General features: G+C 42.7%; 1 protein-coding gene across 1 annotated transcript in view; it reads left to right on the top strand.

The window, feature by feature from the left end:
* Positions 1 to 17,010: 17,010 nt before the first annotated feature.
* The window catches only part of ric8a (RIC8 guanine nucleotide exchange factor A), a 40,591-nt gene continuing 31,065 nt past the window's right edge, over positions 17,011 to 26,536 (top strand). The window contains exons 1-2 of the mRNA XM_080001752.1: positions 17,011 to 17,151; positions 22,115 to 22,162. Coding sequence (XP_079857878.1) covers positions 17,041 to 17,151; positions 22,115 to 22,162 — 159 coding nt within the window. The 5' untranslated portion in view covers positions 17,011 to 17,040. The remainder of the gene's footprint in view (positions 17,152 to 22,114; positions 22,163 to 26,536) is intronic.

The raw sequence follows: 26,536 nt of genomic DNA, 5'->3' as shown, positions 1-26,536 counted from the left end.
AAAAGCCAACAACAGTGGTGGGTATACCACAACAAAAAATGTCAATGTCTCAATAACTTATCATGTGCCCTTGAGGATCAATTACAGCTTGACAACGACGTCTCATGCTGTTCACAAGTCGACTTATTGTCTGCTGAGACATGGCACCCCACTCTTCTTGAAGGGCGGCCCTCAGGTCACTGAGGTTCTGGGGTACAGAGTTACGAGCCTCTACACGGTGACTCAGCTGATCCCCTAGGTTTTCTATGGGATTCAGGTCCAGAGAAAGTGCAGGCCACTCCATTTGAGGTACCCCAGTCTCCAGCAGCCGTTCCCTAATGATGCGACCTCAATGAGCTGGAGCATTGTCGTCCATGAAGATGAAATTAGGCCTGTGTTGTTCATGCAGGGGCACAATGACTGGATTAATGATGTTATTCAGGTAGTATGGGCTTGTCACTTTACCATTCACAAAGTGTAGGGTAGTTCTGTATTGACTAGACACACCTGCCCACACTGTAACACCACCACCACCAAAGGCTCGTCTGGTGACAACAGTGGCTGATGCATAGCGCTCTCCTTGACATCTCCAACATCGTTGGCGGCCATCATTTCTGCTCAACGTGAATTGACTTTCATCAGAGAACAGCACTGAGGCCCACTGGTCCCTCGTCCAGCGTCAATGGTCCCTGGCCCATGGCCCCTGCAAGATGATGATGCCTGTGCCTGGTGGTGTGGTCAGGTACCCTTGCAGGTCGTCTAGCACGCAGACCACACTGAGGTAAATAGTTTTGAATGGTCTGACATGACACTTGGGTGCCTCTCACCTCCCTTAAATGTGCCTGGAGTTGAGTGGCATTCATCATCTGTTCACAATGAAGCACTCATCAGTGTGGGATTTGGCCAAAGGACGTCCACTTCCATGCCTTTCTGTGACTCTTCCAGTCTCTCTGTATCTCTGTTGCAAGCTGCTGATGACACTCTGTGACACTCTAAGCTCAGTGGCCACTTCCCTCTGAGAACATCCTGTTTGAAGCCTCGCAATGGTGAGGTACTGTTGATCAGTTGTTAGGTGTCGTCTTGGTCTCATGATGTCAAAATGTGAACAGCATGATGAAGAGGACTGTTTAAATACCAATTCTAATTGAACCAGGAAATGTATTGGTCGATTCATGGATCAAACACCTGTTGTGAATTTTGCCGTCCAGCTCCTTGTTAGAGAACAGCAAGTTGTGCAAAAAGTACTGAAACATTGAACAGTTGGACATGTGCATTCAAAAGTTTAGAGAAGGTCAAATTAAGTTCACCTCTAAAGGTTATAGTGCATTTTAGGTTCATCCTGAAATTTCACCCGAAAGCCGAATATCCCTAACTTTTTGTGAGTAGTGTATATATACATATATACGCATATACAGTATATACACATACAGTATATATATACATATATATATATATATACGCAGTTTTAAATATACATCTTCGGATGCTCAAACTTGGACACAGATCACCAGTGTTGTATTCTGGAGTCATTGGGTGTTCCGGGTCTTGCAACAGACACCCTCATCCAGGTCACCCAAACCAAGGTTTATTAAGCCTCGGCCTGTGTCCAAGCAGCATGCTACTGACCCCACTGGTCACCCCTTTTCAGCCACAGCCATCTAGAGGCCTTCTCTGCTGCCTCCAAGTGCTGCCTGTTGATGGCTTTTTTCCTCTTAAGGCCAATAATGCCTAGCACTCCATAGGCCTTGCTGAGGGAATGGCTTGCAAACCCCGACTGCTCACTTCGACTGGCATGCACCTGATCCTCCAATCACTCCTGCAGCAGTCCTCCAGCTCCTGATACTTGGCTCCTGATACTTCCTCTCTTGTGCTTCCTCCATTCGCTCTTCCCAGGGCACTGTCAGTTCCAGCAGGATGAGCTGTCTTGTGGCCCAACCTGATTCCAGATGTCCTGCCAGGTGACATTCCGCTCCATCGCCTGTGTGTATATATATATATATATATATATATATATATATATATATACAGCCACAAATATACTCCATGGAGCCAACAGCATCGCGTAGGGAACCCCGAACATCCTTAAGGTCCCTCTGTGCCTATTGTAGCTCCACAAGTCATCACAAAAGCCAGTGTGCTGATTTCAAAGCCCTGAACTAGCAACAAATCATACTATGGATAATGAAGGACAAGAGGTGTTGGTGCTGTGCCCGACCACATGTAGCAGCCAAGTGCAAACTAAACAGAGACTGTAATACCTGTAAGAGGATCCTCTACAGATCTACAGGATTTCTACAGATCCTCTGTGAAATCAATAAGAAATCTGATACAAATTCTTACCTTCTTAATCCCACAGCCAAAACTCTATACCTTGATTGCCCAAGTCACACAGGTCACGTCTGACTGGTCAAAGTCATCCTGTGGAATGGCAGCCACACCCTGGAGACCTTTGCACTTCTGGATGACGGGTCGGAGCAAATTATCCTTTTGCAATCAGCAGCTCATAGGCTTCAGCTTGATGGAGAACCAGAGGACTGAGCTCTCAGAACAGTAAGACAAGGAGTGGAGATACTTCAGGGGACTAGTGTTTCCTTCAAGGTGAGCTCTGCCTCCAGTTCTGGTTAATTCCACATCAGGCATACTTTCACTGCAAATCAACTTGCTCTGTCTGAGCACACACACCCTGTCCTTTTCCTTCAGAGGAAATTTAAACACCTATGTGGGCTGCCACTGACACCAGTGCATCAGGTTACCCTGCTACTTCTAATTGGCTCAGATCATAATCACTTGATCTCACCTCATTGGCCCAGTTCGATTTGGTCCATCATGAGCACCAGCAACAGTCAAGACTCGCCTTGGCTAGCCACTGCAAGGTCCAACAAGAGAGATAACCTTTCCCTTCTGTTGCCAAGTGCTTCCATACCTCCAGCGAATCTCAATCTAATAAGTTGTACCAAAATGTGGAAAGGCTCTGAGAATTGGATGCAGTTCCCCATCAAAATGAAAGAGCAGCCACCTGGTCCAAGCTGGATAACCATGCAGTGATCTTGCTTCAGGCAGCCCTAGAGAGAGTCTTGGTGGACGGAGTCTATCGCCACACCTCTCTAAAAGATACCAGCGACACCTCCCCTGAATGCTCCTCCACAGGTTGTGATGGCTAGACTGCACAGCATTAAATCAAAGTTGGCAAAGGATCGATCCAAAGAAAGCGGCAGCACATAGCACTGCGGTCTCTTACCTTGAACAGGCAGGGCATGTGGATGGGCTTTCCGCAGAGGTTGTTAAAGGCTCCCCAGAGGCATGGTATATACCTCATCACATGGTGACCCATAATGCAAAGAATCGTCTTCTCTTCAACTGTTCGTTTGAATACAAAGGCCAAAACTTGAATGATACTGTACTACCTGGGCCTACAATGGGGTCTCCCCTCCGTGGAGTTTTATTCCGCTTTTGATAACATACTGTCGCCATCAGTGGTGACATAAACAGCAGGTTTCATTAGGTTCGGCTCAGGGTAAGCACTATCAACAATATAAAATATATATATAAAAAAAAAGAAACACCATAAATAGGAATCAGAGTACTAAGCGTATTGCACATATTTTGGCACATTGCACATCAGGGATTGGACTTTTTATTTTTTTGATAAAAAACTGCCTTTGGATTTTCTACAGTTGTGTGTGTGTATGTGTGTGTATGTGTGTGTGCGTGCGTGCGTGCGTGCGTGTGTGTGCGTGTGTGTGTGTGTGTGTGTGTGTGTACGGTCTACTGGCTGCACTGTTGGTTATACAGTCTGACGGCCGCAGGAAGGAAGGACCTGCGGTAGCGCTCCTTTCAACACTTTGGGTGATGCAGCCGATCGCTGAAGGAGCTCTCCAGTGCCGTCAGAGTCTCATGCATGGGGTGGGATTCATTCTCCATCATGGATGACAGCTTAGCCATCATCCTCCTTTCTCCCACCACCTGCACTGGGTCCAGGGGGCCCCCCGGGACAGAGCTGGCCTTCTTGATCAGCTTGTCAAGTCTCTTCCTGTCAACTGTGGTGAGGCTGGTGCCCCAGCAGACCACTCCATAAAAGATGGCTGATGCCACCATGGTGTCGAAGAAGGTCCTTAGGAGAGCCCCCTGCACTCCAAAGGACCTGAGTCTTCTGAGCAGATAAAGTCCGCTCTGACCCTTCTTATAAAGTGCATGTGTGTGATTAGTCTAGTCCAGTTTATTGTTCAGGTGAACACCCAGGTACTTGTACGATTCCGCTATGTCAATATCCGTTCCTAACGGGGCCCCCGTGCTGCAGACAACCATGTCAGACTCACAATTCCAAGGCCTCACGTACTGTGGCCGGTCCGTGAGGTAGTCCAGGATCCGGGAAGACAGATGATGGTCAACTCCTGTGTTCTGCAGCTTGTCCCTCAGAAGCACAGACTGAATGGTGTTGAAAGCACTTGAAAAATCGAAGAACATGATCCTCACAATGCTCCCAGGCTTCTCCAGGTGAGAGAGAGCTTGATGTGGCAGGAAGATGACGGCTTCATCCACCCCGATGCATTTTCTTTGGGGGACATGGAGAAAGACACCCCTCCATCAATCTACGAATGGCAGGTCCTGCCTTTTGGGACTACTTGTAGTCCCTGCAGCTGCTACCTTTGCCCTTCAAAGGCATGAAAGTCATATCCAACCGAATGATCCAGTGTGCCATTCAGTGGTAAGGGGATTCTACATTGACAACTGCCTTCAAAGCTTCGCCCCATTTGCCATGGCCTGACAGACTCTTGAGACTCTTCAACCGAAGTAAATTCTGTCTTCTGGAGATTTCAACATTCGTCAGTGGGCCAGTAATGACCCAATGATCATCAGTCACTTATCACCTAATGCAACATCCTAGAATAGTGAGGCTCTCCAAAGACACTATGCCCCCTACAGAATGTACTCTTGGGCTCCAGTGGAACTGCCAAACAGATTGCCTCGGTTACAGAGGTCAGGCAAGCAAATTATTCACTACACCAATGCAGTAAATTCATCATGTTCCTTGCCAGCCATTACGACCCCGTAGGGTACCTTATCCCTTACACGACCAGAGCGAAGGTCCTGATTCAGCGTCTGTGGGACAAACGAGGGGAATGGGATGACCTACTCTCTGCATGGAACACCTAGAAGGATGAACTGTCAATTCTACCCACAGTAACTATGCCTCGATGCTACACATCTAACAGCACATCTATAAGTATTCCAGCCCTTATGAAACTTACCAAGCTCCCGTTGATGCTTCAGTCCAGTTGAAACATTCTTCAGATGCTCATGTAACTCCCACCACAGCTGATTATCTTCAGGTAGAAATAGAAAATGTGAGACAGGCACAGATGCATAGCTTTGGAGAAGATCTCACCCATCTCAAGGCTCAGAGACCCCTACCCTCAGCAAGTCGCCTACTCACCCTTGCACCAAAAATCTGCCCAGACATAGGCCTTATTCGTGTTGGACGCAGGCTACAGCAGAGTGAGCAGGAACCTGATGACACTCACCCCATTGTCCTCGATCCCAAACATCCAGTATCTAAGCTGCATGAAACACCCCGGTCTTGAAAGAGTATTCGTTGACTTCCACAGGCGGTTCTGGATTTTGTGAGTGAGAGAGGCAACCACACTGGTACGGAAGTACCAGTGTGGTTGTGTTCAGTGCCAATGATGGCATGCAAAGCCAATTGTTCCCGAGATGGCAGACGTTCAATAACTCGTCTCCAGCTACACAAACCTGCCTTTTATTCAACGACAATGGATTGTTTTTGACCATTTAATGTCAAGCTTAGCTTTAAGTGTTTGACAATTTGGATCTCCTTTGTAGCCTTGATACAGATTCCTTTCTCATGGCCCTTCGCCGTTTCACCGCCCGTAGCGGCACTCCCTTTGAACTCTGGTCAGACCAGGACACCAATTTCAAGGCGGGGGAGAGGGAAATTAGGGAGGCCTTAATAGCACTTAGTCCATCCCTCAAAGTTCAACTTGAGAAACAAAGTATTCTATTTTGTTTCCACCCCCCATCTGCCCCTCATTTCAGAGGAATCTGTGAACCGAAATTCATTCTGTCAAACAGGCCTTGCAGGGCTCCCTCTGCACCCTACTGGTCACTGCAGAAGTCATGCACACTCTGTTGATAGAGGTTGAAAATATTGTCAACTCCAAGCCTCTTGGCCATGTCTCCTCTGATATTGCATATCCTGACCCAGTGACCTCAAAATGTCTTCTGATGGGGCGGCGAGACTCCTCTCTCCCTCTCTGCCCTGTGTCTTATGCAAGCTCTGATCTCCTCAGTCGCCAGCAGTGGCGTTCTGGCCAAGTGTTGGCCGATCACTTCTGGTCTCATTTTATCAAGTGTTATCTTCCCCTCCTTCAAGGCAGGCAGAAATGGCAAACCCACAAGGAGGACATGCAAGTTAATATAGTTGAATGATCATAGATCTGCAGCTCCTGAGGGCTCCATGGCCCATCGGTTGCATTACAAAGGTATTACCAGGTAAGGATGGCCATGTCAGGACAGCTGAAGTGATGGTGGGGAGGAAGTCCTATGTCTGCCCAGTTTCCCGGCTGATTTAGCTTCCTGCAATACCTGATGACCCCCGGATCACTCTTCTTAGTATGACTCTTGGGAGTGCAAATCCCTATAAGATTTGAGGGCGGCTCTAGAATAGAGCCATACAATTCAGCAACTCTCTGCCTACTTCCATGGCATGGATCCACCCATTCTCACCTGACCTCACTTCCTCCTAATCAATGGTCTACTCATATGCTTTTAAGGAAATGCAAGAATCTTTATAACCTAATTTAGAATGTTGATTTTTTTATGTTATTTAATTGCTAAATTATTATTTCTCTGTTATATAGTACTCAGCAGCTATAATTTCAGCAGCGATAGGCCTACCTCTAAGGGCCTTGTTTAGAGTACTAATATCAATTATTTGTTAGGTCCCGATTGTGTGATCCGAGTGTGATGCAATACATTGGTGAACTGTATTGTAACTCTTGTGTGTTTTCCTGTATATCATGTATAGGAAACAATAACTGTCAAGCCTCATCATCTACCATTGCTCTAAATGTGTGCATAAAGCCAATACATGGCTTAAATGAAAACATCAGTTGTCCCTCCTACATTCTTATCGATTTACCATGGTGATGCTCGATCTCCTGTGAACCAATACCAGAGATAGATTCTACAATATAGTAATTACAGTCTCTTTTATTTATTTATTGTTTTATTGTTTTATTTAATGTATTTATTTTCATTTTATTTCTTATTAATTTCTTATCAATTTGTATTTATTTATTAGTTTTTCTGTTATGTTTTAGGCAATCTTTTGTTGTTTAACATTAAGTTTAATATTTTCATATTTAATTACATTTATATAGTTCCATTTTTTTCCATATAGATATATACTGTATAAAGGAGTTTATTAACTGTCCTACCAGAGAGGAGATCATACAGGACCACTCCTATACCATCATCCACAATGCGTATAACGCCGTTCCCCACACTGCACTGGGAAACTCCAACCACGTCCTAGTCCACCTGATCCCCACATACAGCCAGAAAGTCAAACTGTCTAAACCTGTGGTGAGGAGAACCAAGAAGTAGAGCAGCAAAACAGTGTAGGCTCTGCTTGAGTGCCTGGACCCCTCAGACTGTGAGATATTCAGTACCGCCACTGACAGTCTGGACAAAAACACAGAGGCTGGGATGTCATAAATCTGCTACTGTGATGATGTATACCGACATGCACCAGGGTGAGTTATAACAATTACATTTTTTTGTAATTGTAATTGTAACAGCCAAACTCAGATGGCTTCATTTGAAAAAGGAAGAGGCATTTAAGAGTGGAGACAGGCATGGGTTTAAAGTGGAAGAAATACACATTTGGCAAAGCAGTGAGGGAGCCAACAACTCTGCCTCAGTGTAGAAAGGGCTGAAGCTGTACCATCTACAAACCCAAGCCTTCCCACGGTCTGAGTGACTTTCGTTTTGCATCTAGTGGTGAGGTTGCGATTTGGAACCTCACCACTAGATTTTAAATTTTCCATCATGGACTGTGTTGTTAGGGATAAACATACAATACTGCTCACCAAACATAGCACATACGCCTTGCTGTTCGGCTAGGATCATATCTTGGGCCAAACGATTTTGCCAGGCCACTCGGGAAGTTGCGTCTAGCTGCTCACCGAGGGCCTCAAACAATTCAAATGTCATTGGCAAAGCGTTGTTGATTGCAATAGATGTAGTTCACCCAATGAACATTTTTGTTAATTGTGCACCAGGGACAAAGTATAGACGCAAATCCACCTGCAATTTGATTTTGTGCCTTAAATTCATTTGGGACCCCCCTTGGAACTCCGATGGCATCTATGTAGACATCGGGGGCATCCTCGAACTGTTGGACAGTACGTTTACGGCGGGTGTTCTGTGGTTCAGTGCACATAGTCAAGAGAGTGTCCAGATCTGCCAACGGAATTACTGAAGTGCGCTGTACTATAGCAACTTGTTCGCAAGTGCCAGACCAATTGGTGGGCAGGGTGATATTATTTATTCAGATTTGCTCTTGGATTGCTGTTGTCATTCAGATGTATCAGTGCTAACTTGTGTGGGTGGGTTTACTCAGCTTCGGATGTAGATTCTCCCTGAGTAATGTCCACCACTGTCTCTCAGGTCGCATTGGATAGTGGCAGATCAGTTGGGTTATGGAGCAGGCACGCAGTGGGTGATGTGGAACCAGATCGGATTTTATTTTTTTTCTTTTGGGGGGGGTGCTAAAATTTCACAGTTGTGGTAGGAAGTAGAGCTATCTAAAAGAGGATCTGTCTGCGGGGCTCATCCCACTTTCTTTTGTGTACATTCAGGTACAACCAGTCGCCAGCCTGAAGTGATGATCGGGCGTGCACTGGTTCATCGTCTGGGATCACCATTCGTTTAGCCTGTCGGAAGATGTCTACAGGGTAAGTAGAGGGCAGAGAGATGTTTTGCATCGTAAATCAGTTCATTTTGACATTGCTCTCTTAGGTATGTGGGACTCAGTGTTGGGGCTGAGGCTTTGAATGCCCCATGATGGATTCAAATGTTTTGTTCGCAGACACTACTTGATCTGGAAGGGGGCTAAATCGTCGACATTGGGTGGACGCAGGATTTTAGTTAGAGTAACTTAAGTGGTCTTTAAATATTAATATACGACAACTTTTATCTACAATGGCATTTCAATCAATATTTTTTTCATTAAATATCAGATTTAGTGTAAAAAACAATACTATACTATTACACACACAAACATTCATGACCCACAACTCAAAGTGGATAAAACAAAATCCAATCTATTTGGTAAACTACAATTTTAAACAATTTACCAGCATCACATTTCTCAATGACATAACATCAACCAAACAAAACAAACAAAAAATAAAGATACAAAAAATAGAAATCCAGACATCCGGTTATGGCAGCCACATGAGAAGACGTGCCTCACACTGCTCTGCTGTAGATAGTAGTTAATACTGAAAATACTCTCATTTGCTCCAAACTTCATAACAGACTGTTAGTGTGGACATTGTTATGTCGAAGGTTGGCAAACTAAGCAAAGAAAAGAGCAAAGTGTCGAAGCAGCCGAAGCTAACTGACTATCGTGGTTGGGGTGAAACACAGAAAGCTAACGAAGACATGGCGTAGAAGGAGGCCAGCAGAGGAGGGGAAATCAGAGGTGCGAGTGAATTGAGAGGGCACACCGAATCGGACCATTGAGGGACACCAAGGCGCCCCTGAGAACACTGATAATGCAGTTTCTCAACTACAAGGAGAAGCGGGCAGTCATCGCTGCTACGCGGGCTCAAAAAGACATTTGGTACATGGACCAGCAAGTACGATTTTACTCAGACTTAGCTACAGAAATACATCAACTAAGGAAAGAATTCGACCCAGTCTGCCAGGAACTGCGCAACCTCGGGATCCGACACGGAGTGATTCACCCTGCCTGACTGTTGTTCATGCATAAAGAACAAACCTACACCCTCAAAACCCCAACCGAAGCACAAGATTTTATCAAGAAGATCCAGAAGGATGCATGTAATATTCTTACACTCATACACTTCTATGCAGAGATAGACATGCATACAAATGCAAAAACACAAAAATACTACGCATTGAGCTCTAAAATACTGTATACACTTACACATACTGTATGTTGTATGTAGCATATGGGACAAAAATATTTAAATCTGTTATGAGGTGTAAACTTTGAGTAAACATATTGCACATGTTGCAGATGAGAGTTAATTTATGTCAGAATACAGATAGCAGTAACTGTTTGGTTGGTGGAAAGTAAAGGGTGGACTGACTGATCCTCACTAAGTGTGGAACTGTCATTACCGATAGCGGGAGTCAGAATGGTTTTGGGGCCATTGATAATATTAAATCAGGGAAAAGGGCAGGACCAGATGGTGTTCCAATTGATCTGTATAAACAATTCAAGAATATATTGCTCGCACCACTTTTGGAAATGTTTCTAGAGGCATTTGAGAATGGCAGTCTTCCGCCCTCTATGAACAGTGCTTTAATTATTTTACTGCCAAAAACAGGTAAACCCTCTAACCAATGTGAGAGCATGAGTCCTATAAGCTTGTTAAAATCTGACCCTAAGATAATATGTAAACTCTTGGCAAAACATTTACAAAGGTTATTGCCAAATATCTTTAATAGAGATAAAAAACGATTTATAATGGGAGGGCAAGGTTTCCATAATATAAGAAGGGCATTGAATATTATTCATGATAACAAAGAAATATCAGATACAGCACTTCTATCATTAGACGCCAAAAAGGCCTTTGATAGGGTCAAATGGCCTTATCTTTTCAATGTTCTAGAAAAATTTGGGTGTGGAAATAACTTGATAAAAGGGGTTCAAGTAATGTGTAAAAATTCTACTGCAGAAATCTTAACAAATGGAAATTTTTCAAAACCAATAAAGAGTAGTAAAGGTTGCAGACAAGGTTGCCCACTGTCGTCCCTATTGCTGATGATGTAATTCTATTCATGTCAAATTTATTTGGGAGTACATTTTGCCAAGAGATCTAGAACATGTTTTTAATGCTAATTATGAACCTTTAATGATAGAAATTAATTAATCGATTCATAGATGGATGTCACTTCCAGTGTCTATAATTGGGAGAATTCATATTTAGAAAATGAATATATTACCAAAAATACTTTATTTATTTCAAAACATTCCTCTGCCACCACCTTCAGATTTGTTTTCAAAAATAAAAAAAATATTTATATGGAACAACAGGAGGGCAGGACTTTGTTTGTCTTTATTGTATTTATGGGATTAGATAACTCTGGAACATCTTGGGAGGGATGGTACCTCAGGAGGTAGAGCTCGTCGTCTAGTAATTGAAAGGTTGCTGGTTCTATCCCAGGCTCCTCCTGCTAGCATGCTGTAGTGTTCTTGAGCAAGACACTTAACCCCTAATTGCTCGTGATGGCTGCGTCCGTCGGTGATTCAACAATTGTAAGTCGCTTTGGATAAAAGCGTCCGCTAAATGAAATGAAATGTAATGTATTTACCATTTGATCGAGGGGGGTTAAAATGTCCAAACTTAATGTGGTACTACTGGGCTGCGCAGTTGAGGTCTGTTATGTTCTATTTTTCAACAAATGATTCTCCTCATTGGACTGAAATGGAAACGTATGCTCTAAAATTACCTCTTCCCTTGTACCTATACTCAGACACAGTAAAAAAAACTACGGAAACAAACTAAAAACCCAATTGTAAAACACATGATAAAGATATGGTATGATGTAAAAAAAATATTGAAAGGAACCACATTCATTGTCACAATATAGTCCAATATGGGGGAACCAGTTTTTTGTACCAGGAAGAGCAGATGCAACATTTATACTGTGGGACACTAAGGGACTCAAAATGATCCAAGTCCTTTAGTTGAATGACTCAGATATTATGAAGTATTTTGAGGAGCTGAGGTCTATTTTCAGCCTCAATAGAAAACATTTCTTCAAATTCCTCCAGCTTTGGAACTTTGTTAAAGTAAATCCAAATAATGCACTTACGAGACCCACACTCACCTTTGGAAAAGATTATGACAAAAGAAAGGGTATTATATTAGAGTTTTACAATCTGATGACATCTCACTCATCCGAAAATTCACAGTGAAGATTCACAGGTTGAAGGCCTGGAAGGAAGACTTGCAGTTTGAAATTTCGGATAAAGATTGGAAAACAGCTTGCGCTGACACTCATACTAAGTTCCCTTTGAGGCAGGGTCAGTCACACACACATTGACATCACAACCACACTTAAGCTACATGGTGGCAACTTCCGCATTCACTCTCACTCTGCTCTAGCTCTCCACGCTGACACCCCCTAATCTCCTTCCCTCACTCAGCTCACGGCAGAGCGAACCAACACAGCAATGTTTCAAGCTATTTATTGCTCCAGTTCACAAACTTCTCTTTACCCTTCGCACTTTTATCACAACCGTCTATTTTACTCAAACTATAATTCTCCAACTACCTCAACAATTTTCTGGGCCCCGCAATGGGGCCTCCAAAGTCTGTTATATTTCTTAGTTCTCTTTAACCACGACATACACAATCACACATTCCTTAATGACAGCTGTTTCCACACAGCTTTCCGCTCAGCCTTCTGTCACCGACTCCGGAGGGACACAGACTAAGGCCTCCTAGAATTTGACTTAAACAGATAGCAACGTGGCCCCGTGGTTCCGGTTGTCCATCCACTATTCCAATAGCAGTAACAATTCTATTTTTTAACACTATCGTCCTTTATAATTGTTGGCCTCTCCTGACCAGAGTTGGATCCCAATCCTTTTATGCTAATATGCCCCTTTTCTATTAATTACTGTTTTTGAAATTAAATCCATAGTCAGTTTATCGAAAACCATTTATCTTGTCATCAATTTAGAATCACAAATTTGGCAATCTGACCGAATTCAGAATTTAGGTTCGTACAGTAGGTACGCGATCCCTATGACACACACAGTCAACAGCTCCTGACAGTCCAACGTTTCTAAAACAGATTTTTATGAAGAAGGCTCTGCTCACCGATTTTCCTAGTTTTGTCGTTGGCTGACTGGACCGCAGACCGGCACCTCCTGGCTTAACTCACAAGATGACGGCCTGTACAGTAATTTACTGCCTATATGACTTAGGAAAGAACAAACAAAGTCAGTAAAGTTTGCATAGTACTAACATAGATTAATCACAACAGGTACAGCAATGGTGCACTCTGGTCTGATACCAAGGCATGAGCCATTAGATGCGGTTCTGTTGTAACTTTATAGCTCTCCCAAGTGGAAAACTACTGGAAGGACAGCACACAGAGTGAGTGAAAAAGTACAGAGTTGTACAATATCTAAACCGAAAGTTACAGAGTTGCAGACGTCAAGAGAGAGAGAGAGCGAGAGAGAGAGAGAGAGGGAGGGGGACAGACAGAGGGGGGGGGGTTTGACCGAAGCTCGTAAAATAGACTTCTGTGTGTGTGTGTGTGTGTGCCTGTGGGGGGAATTTGACAGAGACAGGACAGAGGGGCGGGAGAGGGCCTAGTAGAAATTTGATTGGGTCTAGGTCAGTGTCAGTATAGAACATGAACCAACAGGTCGCTGTCCCTGGCCATTGGACAATTATTTATTTATTTATTTCAACGAGCTCAATGTTCTGAAGACAGTCGAGATGACTTCAGGAGATGCACCGCCCCCCCCCCCCCCCCCCCACCATGTGCAACGCCCCAGGCAACACTGTGGAGTCATCCCGTTTCCCGGACACCACAATTGTTCACCTCAAGTGGGAGCTAAATTTCAGCTCCCTCATCAAGATGGCCCAGCAGAGGATGTACTTCTTGCGGCAGCTGAAGAAATTCAACCTGCCACAGACAATGATGGTGTACATTTACACTGCAGAGTCAATCCTTCACCATCACCATCTGGTTAGCTGCTGCCACCGCAAAGGACAAGGGCAGGCTGCAGCGGATCATCTGTTCCGCAGAGAAGGTGATCGAGTACTACCTCACTTTTCCGCCAGGACCTGCCCATCCACCAGGCCTTCCCAACCGCTGCCTCTGAAGCTCTACAAATGGCCTTTTCTTTTGCACACACCAATGATGCACAGGAGGGTATAGGCTTTGCACAAGGACTTGCTCGCAAAGCCCCTGCCTCCCACCTCGATGGGCAAACACGCCACCCCTGTCTGCAGCACCTTTCCACCAGCTCTGCATATTTCTCCCTCTTCCTTTTGTTGGCCTCTTCCATTCGCTCCTCCCTTCCATTCGCTCCTCCTGTGAGCTCCAGCATGACCACTTGTTTGGATGTTTCTGAGAACAGCACAATGTCTGGGCGAAGGGTGGTCTCTGCGATGGCTTTGGGGAATTTGAGTTGGGTTTCCAGGTTTCCACCCTCATTTGCCAGTTGCTAGCTGACCCAAGAAGACCTACCTGGGCTTTTGGGCACGGTCTTGGATGTTGTCCCGCTCTCACGAATGCGATTTCTCGTCTTGATGGTGGGAGACGCTTTCTCTGGTGGATAACGCTACAGATGGACTCAGTGATGCCTTCAACACTTGGTCGTGTGGCCAGCGGTACTGGCCCTCTCCCAAAGCTTTAGGAAAAGCACTGAGGATGTGCTCCAGTGTTCCTCTTCCTTGGCATAAGGGACATGATGGTGAGTCTACCTTACCCCAAAAGAAGAGATTAGATGGGCTGGGCAGAACATCGTACACTGATGAGGGGCTGCCGGACTCCAGACGTGGATATTGGTCCTCTGCACTCCATCTCGGCCGACTTGACCACCATGTTCATGGCCAGGGCATAAAGGGTCACTGAAATGGTGCAGCCAGTAATAATTCCTTTTTCCAGTCAGTGCCACTCCGATGTGATGGGCCCAGAAGTAAATCTCAGGTTAAAGATGTTATAATAATCCAAGATGAGGTCCTTGTTGTTTAACATTTAACATTTACATGATATTACATTTAGCAGACGCTTTTATCCAAAGCGACTTACAATTATTCAAACACCGATGGACGCAGCCATTAGCAGCAATTAGGGGTTAAGTGTCTTGCTCAAGGACACTGCAGCATGCTAGCAGGAGGAGCCTGGGAGCAACCTTTAGATTACTAGGCAACCAGCTCTACCTCCTGAGCTACCATCCCCATCCCCATGTTGGTACTTGGGATGTGTTGCCGTTCCAATGCTGTTTGAAACAGTTTGTGAGGTATGGAGCCGAATGCGTTGGCAAGGTCTAACCATAGCACTGCCGGGTCGCCTTTTCCTTCTCGTGCCTCTCGGATGAGCTGTGTTACCACACCGCTGTGTTCTAGGCAGCCTGGAACCCCTGGAATTCCACCCCTCTGCACAGAGGCGTCGATATAATGATTCTTCAGGAGGTACTCTGTCAGGCGTTTGGAGACGATACTGAAAAATATCTTCCCTTCCACACAGAGCAGTGAGATGGTCCTAAACTGCTTGATGTTAGTAGAGTTCTCCTCCTTTGGAACCCACACTCCTTCTCCAAATCTCCATTGTTGGGCTACCTTCCCTCACCTCCAGATCACCCTCAGGATCTCCCACAGACGGAGCGTGAGCTTGGGGCACCTCTTATACACCAGGTAAGGCACTCCGCTGGGTCCAGGTGCTGAGCTGGCCCCGGAAGCCTTGACCACAGCTTGAACTTCTTTCAAATTGGGCTCTTTAGTGTTAAAGTCAGTGGTTGGTATAGGAGGGCTGATCAGGGCTCTGCACTCTCCTAAGTCTACTCCTCTTTCTGCATCGCTACATGTGTTTTGCAGATGGTTGTCAATATCCTCTTTTGAGCACACGAGTTGGCCGCTGCGCTTCTGTCCGAGCAGTTGTTTGGAGAATCCATATGGATTAGCTAGGAAGGCAACACATTTCCTATATCTTTCTTTGGTACGCCTCCTGTGCCTCTCTGCTCTAGGGAGAGTTATGAGTCTCTTTCTGAGGATGTTACAGAGTTCTGCAAGCCCGCTCTCCTCCTCACAAGCCTCCTTAAACAGCCTTTTCAGAAGTTGCAGCTCTTGTCTCAACTGCGTGATCTTCTCTGCCCTGTGGTTCTTTATGTATTGGCCTTTTGTATCACGATTCTCCACTGTACCAAACCTCTCAGTGCTGAGGCTGATGATTTTGGTTGTCATTGCTTTAAGTCTCCTATCTGCTTCCCCCTTCAAGGTTGCTTCCAGGATACTGTCCACTTCCTCATCGCCACTCGTTCTTGCTGCTGGCTGGGGGCCACTTAACTTGTGGCTGGTGTTGTGCTGTGGGTGGTACTAGAGCTTCTGGTACTCATGTGGCGTGACTCCTGGCCTGGCTCCTCCTGCGTCTCACCAAGGTTGCTCCTTGTGCATTGCACCAGCTGCTCGCCTACCAAACACTGCATAATGAGATAGTTAGGACATGCAACATTTTATCCTGTGTATTGTATTGCATTTGTATATTTGCATTTGTAGGTCTGTATACCTATATAATTTGTATATCTGTATATCTTAAATTTCTGACGATTTCTGTGTATTTTGGAAAATTTGTACATATTTGAGATTTTAATTATTATTTTTTAAGTTCTTATCTTATTTCATTTAATTATTATTTGTATGTTTATCTATCTAGCTATCTACCTAGCTATCGTACACCAGGCTGGTTCCAAATCAGCTCCGCACCATTTCCCTATGATGGAGGGGAAAAAAAACCCTGAAACTGTGACAAGTCGAAATTGTCGTACATTTAGTTTAATTTATTACTCGTCAACGTACATCGTATAAAGGGCTACATTGTCGTATAAACGCGATGATTACACGTACATCTGGCAACCCTGTCGCTCCACTCAGCGTGGAAACGGCCCTTCCGTCCAAGCAAAGACTACATCCCCCACAGTTCCTGGCGGCTGCAAAGCTGGTAAACCTGTAAAAAAAAAAAAAAAGATCTCTCGTCGTAATCGCTTCCGAGGCTCGAGAGTATTCAGGGATCGAACGCATCTTGTGTGGTTTATGACATATGCCCGGCGTACATACAACGATGAAAACGGACGTAAATGCCATTATAGCGCAAATGGAGACCGGGGACCAAGACACCGCTTTGGCAGCGCTGCAGACCTACAACAAGGAGGTAAACATCACCGCGGCATTGCCTTCTGATGGGGATTTTGGCTTCCCATGTATTGCACTTCCATTTTACAGACGATTCATTCATACAACAGTCTCATTGCTCATATCTGATCTGACTTTTGCCATTTTGAATTGTATATTTTCAAATTTTGTAAAAGTACAATTGTATTCCTCTATCTATCCATGTTTCGGGGAAAAAATATTGAAATCGCTTAGCGGTTGAGTGTAGTTTTGACCTTGTTGGGGTCTCTAATTTGCCAAGTGACAATCGCTTTAGAGGTGAGGAGGATGGGAGATGACATGGTAAAGTGGGCTTAAGAAGAGAGCTTTTGAGGGGGAAGCAAATGTCAGTTTTGATCTGCCCAAAATACAGATAAAAAGAACAACGTTGAGGGCCCCGCCAGGGAGACAATACACTGGTTCATGGTGACTGTAATAAAGGATGCCTGGGCAGCCAAAAAGAGCTCAATGACTGACTGGAACCTTCCAAAGACCCGTCTGTGAAGCTCTCACAGTTTGCAGAAGACATGGCAGTCATCTGCTTGCAGAAAAGAAGTCAAAAACAGCAACAATTTCGATTCCTGGGAACAACAATATTGCAGGACCTGAAGTGGGAAACCACAAAAAAGAAGCTAAGTTCAATAAGTTCTTCCTTGCCATGAGAGCTTGCTGGTTCAGTTCTACACACAGCAACCACTGCTGGGTCAGTTCCACGCCTACTCACCATCGCCATAACTTGGGTGTCCGGGGAGGGTCCACCACCAAACATGACATACAAAATGCAAACGCACCTCGGGACGGCAGAAAATATCACGGGAGTCAACCTGCTGCTGGGAAAATCAACGCCGACCCCTCCCTCCCTGGTGACCACGTATCCCAAAATCCTTATGGTTCGTTAATGGTTTCTTACCACATGCCACCTCACTTATGAACAGCCAGAACACTCGCGCCACACACCTCTACATTCATTAATTTGGTCATTCATTCATCCATTCATTCATCCATTCATTCATTCAATGGTCGATATTCCAACATTTATATATTTATCATTTTCCATACTCCACCTCATTTGATATTGTTGCACTCATTGTAAATACTGTTTATTATAGATCTTACAATATATTCTGGATTTTTCTTTGATGTTTCTTTCATTTTCTTTTCTCTTTCTTTTCTTTTTTACCATTTAATCTGAGTTCTGTATGGTCTGCACAAAAAAGAGACTTACTGATCACCGGAGTCAAATTCCTTGTATGTTTGCTAATATTAAATCAGGCTTTTTTGGCTCATACTTGGCCAATAAAGCCTCATTCTGAGCAGTGCGTTTGGGATGATGGCCTATACCTTTCAGCCAGAGTGACGGACCCCTGATTCCACATTTTGTTGTCCAAATCAGCTGTCAGTCCAGCTGTGAGTAACTCTTAGTTATTAATTTGAATGTAATCTCCAGTACAGGTTCTCCAAGAATCTCTACAGACAACTACACTCATTACAGTGATGTGAGTCGAGACTCACGCAAATTTCTTGTCCAAACCATTCCATTCATTCATTCATATATTCACTTAATATTTAAATGTCATATTATTATTTTATTATTTTTATTATTTTTTATGTTATATTTGTGTGTGTGTGTGTGTGTGTGTGTGTGTGTGTGTGTGTGTGTGTGTGTGTGTGTGTGTGTGTGTGTGTGTGTGTGTGAGAGTGTACAGTATAATGATATTTTCAACATATAAACTTTTCTCTATGTATTTTATTTTTCTAACATTTTACCTAGTGTTTATTATAAGAATTTTCTGTTTCTTTAGTTGTTGGAAATACTTGAACTCTAGTAGCATAACAATTGCTGCATCTGAAATCACATTTTTTTACATTGCTTTACTCAAATTTGCCCCTAAAGAATGTTTTTTTTCTATTTAAAAAGCAGTGTGTTGAGTTATAGCCATAATATGGTTTGATCACTGAGAAGAGAAACACAAATTAATCTTCTTCAAAATGTATTCAATGGCATTTTCACCGTAAACCAGATGCTATGGTTCTCCTATTCCTTTGCGCCCAGCCTGGTGCCAGTTGCCAACACACCTCTTTACATGGAATGCGAGATTAAAACACGGAAAACAATAAAAGAGTATGAAGAATGAGTATGTGAGAGAGAAGTAGTGTATTGGGGGGATATACTTTCCAGCCTAGTGTCCAGTGTTAGTGCATATTTCACCGGATCTGGTCATCCTGGTAATTTTCCATATACTATAGTTTCGATCATACTAATTGCTAACTCAAAATACTAAATGGCATGCTACTATGTGATTTCAGATGCTGCAAATTTCAATGGAAATGATGAATGGCTTTTATTTACTTCCGCAAACCCAACACAGACTTTGCCTGCTTCTCCACTCTATCGAACACACCCAGTGTCCTCACCCTCTTCATCGTAGACAACCTGCAAAGTCAAACCTGTAACTGAAAAGCTTTGTGAGTTTGAGTTTTGCCAATTCTTCGCTCACAGTTTCTAGACTGTAGTTCAGCTGACCGCTGGTGAACCACAGATCAGTTGGCTATACTTGGGTTTTTTTCCTCTTAAGCCGCGTAGGAGTTGAGTTGAAAGCCAATCGGATTATACGCTGTACTGATATACAAATATAGTCTGAAATGGCTTGGTTAAATCCTCCTTTATCTAAAGTGCTCCATTAGGAGCTTAGTGACCTGCAGGAGGACCAGCCATACACTTGATGGCCAGCTGAAGTCCCCCATTCAAGCTATATCTCTGTTAAATCACATTTCAGTTTATTTGTTATGTGTTCCTCTTTTCGTCGAATTGGTTAGATAACCAACAGTATAAGTACGTGTTGTCTTATCTTACCTACAGTGAAGGAATTGAAGAGCATCCCCTTCCCTTTGTTTATTGCTTATTATAAACGTTTAAATATCAATGTCTATATTGAATATTGATACGATACCATGAGTTTAATTTGTTCCAAAAAAAATCTATTCCTATAATGATAAACAAAGCTGATTCTGTCTCTCTCTCTCTCTCTCTCTCTCTCTCTCCCTCTTCTCTCTCTCTCTCTTTCACATACACCACAACTCCCCACTGACTTTCTCACTCACTCACTCAATCACTCACTTACTCATTCACTCACACACAACTTCTGCAATAATATATTTGCAATAACACTGGTATTATACTGTACATACTGTAATAAGCTAGTTAGCATAGTAAGAATTCATATTTATAATTTATACCCCATATAACAATAATTTATTCTGTGCATAGTATCACATTTTGTATATTTGCATATATTTATATATCTGATCATTTCTGTTTTGTATTTTTGGCTATTTGTATATATTTGACAATTAAAATGCTATTACATTTTTTATTTTTACTTTTATTTTAAACATTTATTTATTTATTATTATTATTATTTTCCATTTTCTATTGTTATTTTTATTCTACATTTTTTTGGACTGTTAAGCTTTTTTTTTAATGCTTATTTAATGCCTGTAGTGAAATTCACCAAACCTCACCAGAAGAAACTCCTCATATATTTAAATATAACTGGTGAATAAAACTGATTCTGATTCGTTGGCATGCCAGCTTAGCTAATCATGAATTGTTTTTAATCAATGTCATTTCAGCATTGGTGGATCGAACCCTCACCAAAACATTAAGAGACACTTTTGCAGGAGCATACATTTCTCTAGCGGTGCTCAAACTATTCAACCATATCTTATCGATATGGAAAGATCGCGAATGGAAGCTTAGTCTTTAGATTTGTAGATGCTATAAAATACAACTTATTTCATGTGTACACAATACAGTGAAACTATGTACTACTTGCCTTGACTGGACACTCAACAAGTAATCCCTGTTACTTGTTGAGTGTGAAACTACATTTACATTACATTAACATTTTGTCATTTAGCTGACGCTTTTATACAAAGCGACTTACAAGGGAGAATAACATTCAAGCTACATTACAACAGAAACATTAGTGTAACAATAAATACTGCTAAGTAGTGCTAAGTAATTGTAAGTTAAGAGAGGAGGTACTCTCTGAAGAGCTGAGTCTTCAAGTGCTTCTTAAAGACAGAGAGGGAGGCCCCTGCTCTGGTGGTTTTTGGCAGCTCGTTCCACCAACGTGGAACTACAAATGAGAATAGCCTGGATTGCCGTGGTTGTGCAGCAGAGCCAGGCGACTCATTTGACGAACGCAGCATCCGGGGGGTAATGTGCTCTTACAAGAGCATTTAAGTAAGTGGGAGCATTCCCAACAATCACTCTGTAGGCCAGCATCAGAGACTTGAACTTGATGCGAGCGGCTACAGGTAACCAGTGGAGCTCGATGAGCAACGGGGTAACGTGCGCCCTCTTTGGCTGGTTGAGCACCAGTTGCACTGCCGCATTTTGTATCATCTGCAGTGGCTTCACCGCACAATCCGGCAAGCCTGTAAAGAGAGCTTGCAGTAGTCGAGGCGGGAAATCACCAAGGTTTGTACCAGCAGTTGAGTGGCATATTGGGTCAGGTACGGCCTGACTTTTCGGATGTTGAATAGTGCGAAGCGGCACGACCGAGAGACGGCAGCAACATGGTCCGAGAATGTCAGTTGGTCATCACTAATGACACCTAGATTCCTTGCAGCCTTGTTAGGAGCAAGAGATAAAGAGTCAATTTTGATATCAATGTTGTGATAAATACCTTGTTTGGCCGGGAAGACCAACAGTCCCGTTTTTGCCAGGTTTAGTTGAAGATGGTAATCCTTCATCCACGTGGATATGTCAGCGAGGCGATCCGAGATCCACGTCGAGACAGTAGGGTCATCAGGCAGGAAAGACTACTAAAAAACTAATTGAATTCATTGTGGAATCTCAGTATCCCTGCTCCGCCAGTCAAAATTCACTGTTTCTAACAAAATATTTCTAATCTTTTCCTATTCCTTTTCCTGTTTCTTCATATTTATCATGACAGAAGAACCAGTGCTTCACATTTTGCAAGGACGAGGAAGCTGGACGAGAGGTAAATATTAATCCACCCTCAATGTCATTATTTTCAGATTCCGTACGTATTTTACACAAATGCAAATAGATTTGAAAATGCATATCATCCTTCCCCCGTTTACTGCATGGGACAACATGGACATACTGTACTCTTATTTGTGTATGCAGAAGGGAAAATAAATGGTTTGCCAAACATTAAGATGGATAATTAAGGTATTTCGTGGTCTTCTCGAGCACATAACAATACCATGGTGATATTTCATTTGTTCAATAAAATCAATACAATACACAATACTTTATTTTTTTGGGCTTTGCAGCCGCCAATACATACTCACCTAGGAAAGTTAGTGAAAGTGTGGAAAGGTGAGTTTTGGATAAAGAGGGTTCTACTGTAATAGATAATTTGATAATAAGTACTTGTGCACTGATGTAATCTACACACACTTATACAGGTACTCCTCACTTAACGACCTACCTGTTTAACGACCTTTTGGACTTACGAACAGCTCTCCTACAAATCTGTATAACACCGCGGCGTGCGTGCTGTGTGTGCGTGCCGTCTCAGCATCAAGCATCTCATCGCGCATCACGGTTCTCGGTCTCACTCTCGTTCCCACAGTCTCTCAGTATTCACTATACTAGCATTCGCAATCGCCACACCCCCTTACCGTGAAATAACACGGGTCCTCGCTTATCGACCAATTCACTTAACAACCTGGTTGTAGGAAAGGAACTTGGTCGTTAAGTGAAGAGTACCTGTTTTGTATATAGCCAGCAATGTAACATCACATCATGCGTTTCTCTGTTTTTATATTATGTTATTCTCCTTTCCCCTCCTTTCTTTATCACATTTTTTCCTGTATCTACCATTTTTGGACTTTATATGAGGGAAAGTTTCAAGAGGTATTGTTGTGTCAACACATTGCTCCCGTCCCTCGAGGTGAACAGAGTCTGCAGTTTATCTCTGGAACGCGTCAAGTTTATGATTTGCTATTTGACGTCACATGTAATGTAATGGTACATTACATGCACAAAGTGGAAATATTGTCAAGTGTTTTTTGTCGTCTTTCTTCCTTAGAACCTATGTGCCCTCATGTCTGATGGGGCAAGGATCTTAATAGGTGTACCATCCACGACAACTACAATTCCAGAAAAAACAGCAATTTGCATGAATACATGCTTTTTTACATAAGTTGACATTGAGTGGCGGTTGCGTATTATCATCGGCACTGGTTTGTTGTCATGGACCTAAATCTTTGCAGCTGGAAGGTTCTATCTTCCCTGTTGCCCAAAAACATAATGTCACGAGAACTTTCTTTCTGCTCAAAGTGTACTGGATAAGGGGTCGTTTCTTGAGTTAAGAAAGTTGTTAAATAATACGTTTTTACTCCTACGGCTCAAAGTAGGATCACTCTGAGAACAGAACGCAGAGAATTTTTGCAACATTCACAACATACAATGACAATCTGACAGTATCAAACTTTCCATTTTCAAAAAGGTTTACTCAACACTGCTCAAGGCTTAAACCTCCGAGCTCCCATTGGTCTGCATTTAAGTACAGTACAGTGAGAAGGTGCAGAGGAGCAGTAAGTTTCTCAAGAACCTGTTCTGATAGGTCTTTCATGCAATTCAGGTAAGAAAAAAACGAACACGATGAAAGCCACTGTTTTTTAAAATACGTTTGTAAGCACACTACTCACATTTGTGATTGAAGCGCGTGCTTTGGTCTGTCTACTCCTATGGAGCGAAAAAAACACTACTGTCCCCGTCATTGAAAGATAAACTGTTGCTTTCTGTTAATTAAAACAGCTCATCTTCTGCTCCGTCAGCCTGAGCGAACAATGAAAAGAGATTACTAACACAATCACTTGTTTTATTTTGTCACTGGTTGGCTAGGACAACCAGAAGAGTATAATTTGAAACTGGAGACTTTATTGAAGGTGGTCCTTGTCGAGATATTAAAGGTGTTTTAATTTACTTTGAAAAATGGTTAGTAGAGATAGAAGGTTCTATTCACATAAAGCATCTTAGCGATGTTATTTTAGGTTTACTTTGCATGTTACATATGTGTTTACAGGGTTTAAGCCGGACCAAAAATTGACCAAAAAAAAGACCAATATTTCACATCAACATCACTGACAACTTCACTCGTCCATTTGATAGTGTCTGATAGTGTTTTTTTTAAAAACCCACTAAAAGGTAGAAATTAGTATTTGTAGGAAAATACACCCACCCAAGCTGACCTGCGTTTTCCGTTACTGTCAGTCGTGGTTTGGTAAGCCAGCCTGTAGATGTCACCCAAAGGTCAGCTCTTAATTATTAATTATATTAATTATGGGTAGACCTGTCCCTGACAGTTCTGAGGATGATTAATCATTATATCTATTTTATCTAAAACTACAGAAGACGTACAAGTAATTTACAAATAAAAGGTTGCTGAATGAACCTTGAATAATGGCTTGTTCAAGGCTTGTAGACATTAGGTTTTCAAGCAGCATTAAGAAAAAGTCAAGGAAATGACGATTGATGGAAACAAGTGCGATCAAAAATACAATGGATGCGTAATGGTCATTTTGATGGATAAGGAAATAGATAAAGATGGATAACGGATAGACAGTGTCATGGAGAAGCGAGGGCAAATGGTAAAAGGTTGATCAAGTCCAGGGTATTAAGAGAAAAAGAATAAAGCTACAGCTTTGCCCTTATATTATGTAATTGCTTATGCTTATTGTTTACCACCGGGTTCTGAGGCACTCCAGCACCGCCCCAAGCCTGTCTCCGAACCAGAGGAGCTTCTCCGCTCTCCACCAGGTGTATAATGTAATTGCTTATGGTTATTGTTACCAGTAATTATAATTCGGGAAGATTGTATACATTGACATCTCTCTGGAATGTTTACAAATTCTAACAGTTATGCTATTGGTTTTTTATTTTGTAGAACTTACTCTGGTGCGTGTTAGTTGTCCTCAGAAGCGTAAGTATTTGTGACGTTTAATATGCTGTGCTTTGTTCAGTCCAATTGTCTTCTGGTAAAATAATACCTGTCACTTTGTAACTTCGTCTGGTTCAGAGTTTGCATCTTACATTCCTTTAGTACAAAGTCAAATCGCGACTATATCTGTGCTTGGCAGTACCTTGGAACGTTTTTCGTTACTGACTCACATGATCTGTGTACTCCATCATCTTGTGCATGCACACAACAATTTCTTTATTGTAGCATACGTCAATGCGTGGTGCCATCTTGGTAAGGTTGTGATTGTTGATCAAAAACTTCCACAATAATGAACCAATCTGAATGAAACTTAAACCACGCCATGTTGGAACTTCCCTGAATACAAATGTTATTCAGATTGTGTGTGGGTTCATTGGATCCATGACATCCATCTTGGTGAGGACCTGGTTGTTGACCAATTACTAGACTGCAATGCTATCACCTGACCCGTGCAAGCCGTTACTTGCACATGCACGTGTGTTGCGGTGATGATAAAAAATACAGTTTTTTTACTAAACCATTCCACAATAATGGACCAATCTTGATCAAACCTAGATAATGACATGTCGGGACTACCCCAAGTTCACATTTTATTCATCTTGTCTGTGAATGCGGTAGATTCATGACATTCATGGACTACTGATGTCAGTTTTTCATTAACAAAGGCAATAGGGCTCCCGCCCCAAAGGGGCGAGACCCCTAATTATAAACAACTAAGTGGGCCATATAGTAGGCATGTGTAGGCTACTTTAATATTTAAATCAATTATTTCACTCTCTCTCTGAATATGTGTATCAATTAATTTTGGAAATTCAAATCAATGTCCTACACAGAAAAATTAACAACATATTTTCTTTACAAAATCCTTAAAAGTCAAAATTCTGATCAATTTTACCGAGATTTTAAGTATTCCGGTCTGCAGACATTTTGACACTCTCTATAATATCCATCCATCCATCCATTCACCGTTTTTCCCACATAAGCTATGTACACTGTAGGTGTGTGAAAAATAGGCCTAATATCAAATTAATATTTGGTGACATACTTGAGGGGGTCCTCGGTTTATTTTCTCTCATATAAGGGGATCCTTTGTTGAAGAAGTTTGAGATTGCACCTGATCTGAGTTTGAGATTGCACCGCCTTAGAGGTCAGCACCTCTAAGGCAGGGTAACTCTTGTACCTGAGGTTTGTTGAAACGGTTACAGCGGCATCTGGTGTACTCAAAACAAAAAATGTCAAGTTTGTATTGAATGTTTGGATGTCTGTACATCATCTTTGTCCAGGCTCATGCTTTCCAAGACAGCTGTGAGACAGAGCTACAATGGGGAAATTCCAGTGACGTCAACTAAATGCATGCCATGTTTTTGCAATGCACTGAGTCAAATGATTCCACTCGCTGGT

Source organism: Zeus faber (assembly GCF_960531495.2).
Source record: "Zeus faber genome assembly, chromosome: 6".
Taxonomy (NCBI): Eukaryota; Metazoa; Chordata; class Actinopteri; order Zeiformes; family Zeidae; genus Zeus; species Zeus faber.
The sequence above is the reverse complement of the archived record's forward strand: the minus strand, read 5'-3'. Positions and strand labels throughout refer to the sequence as shown.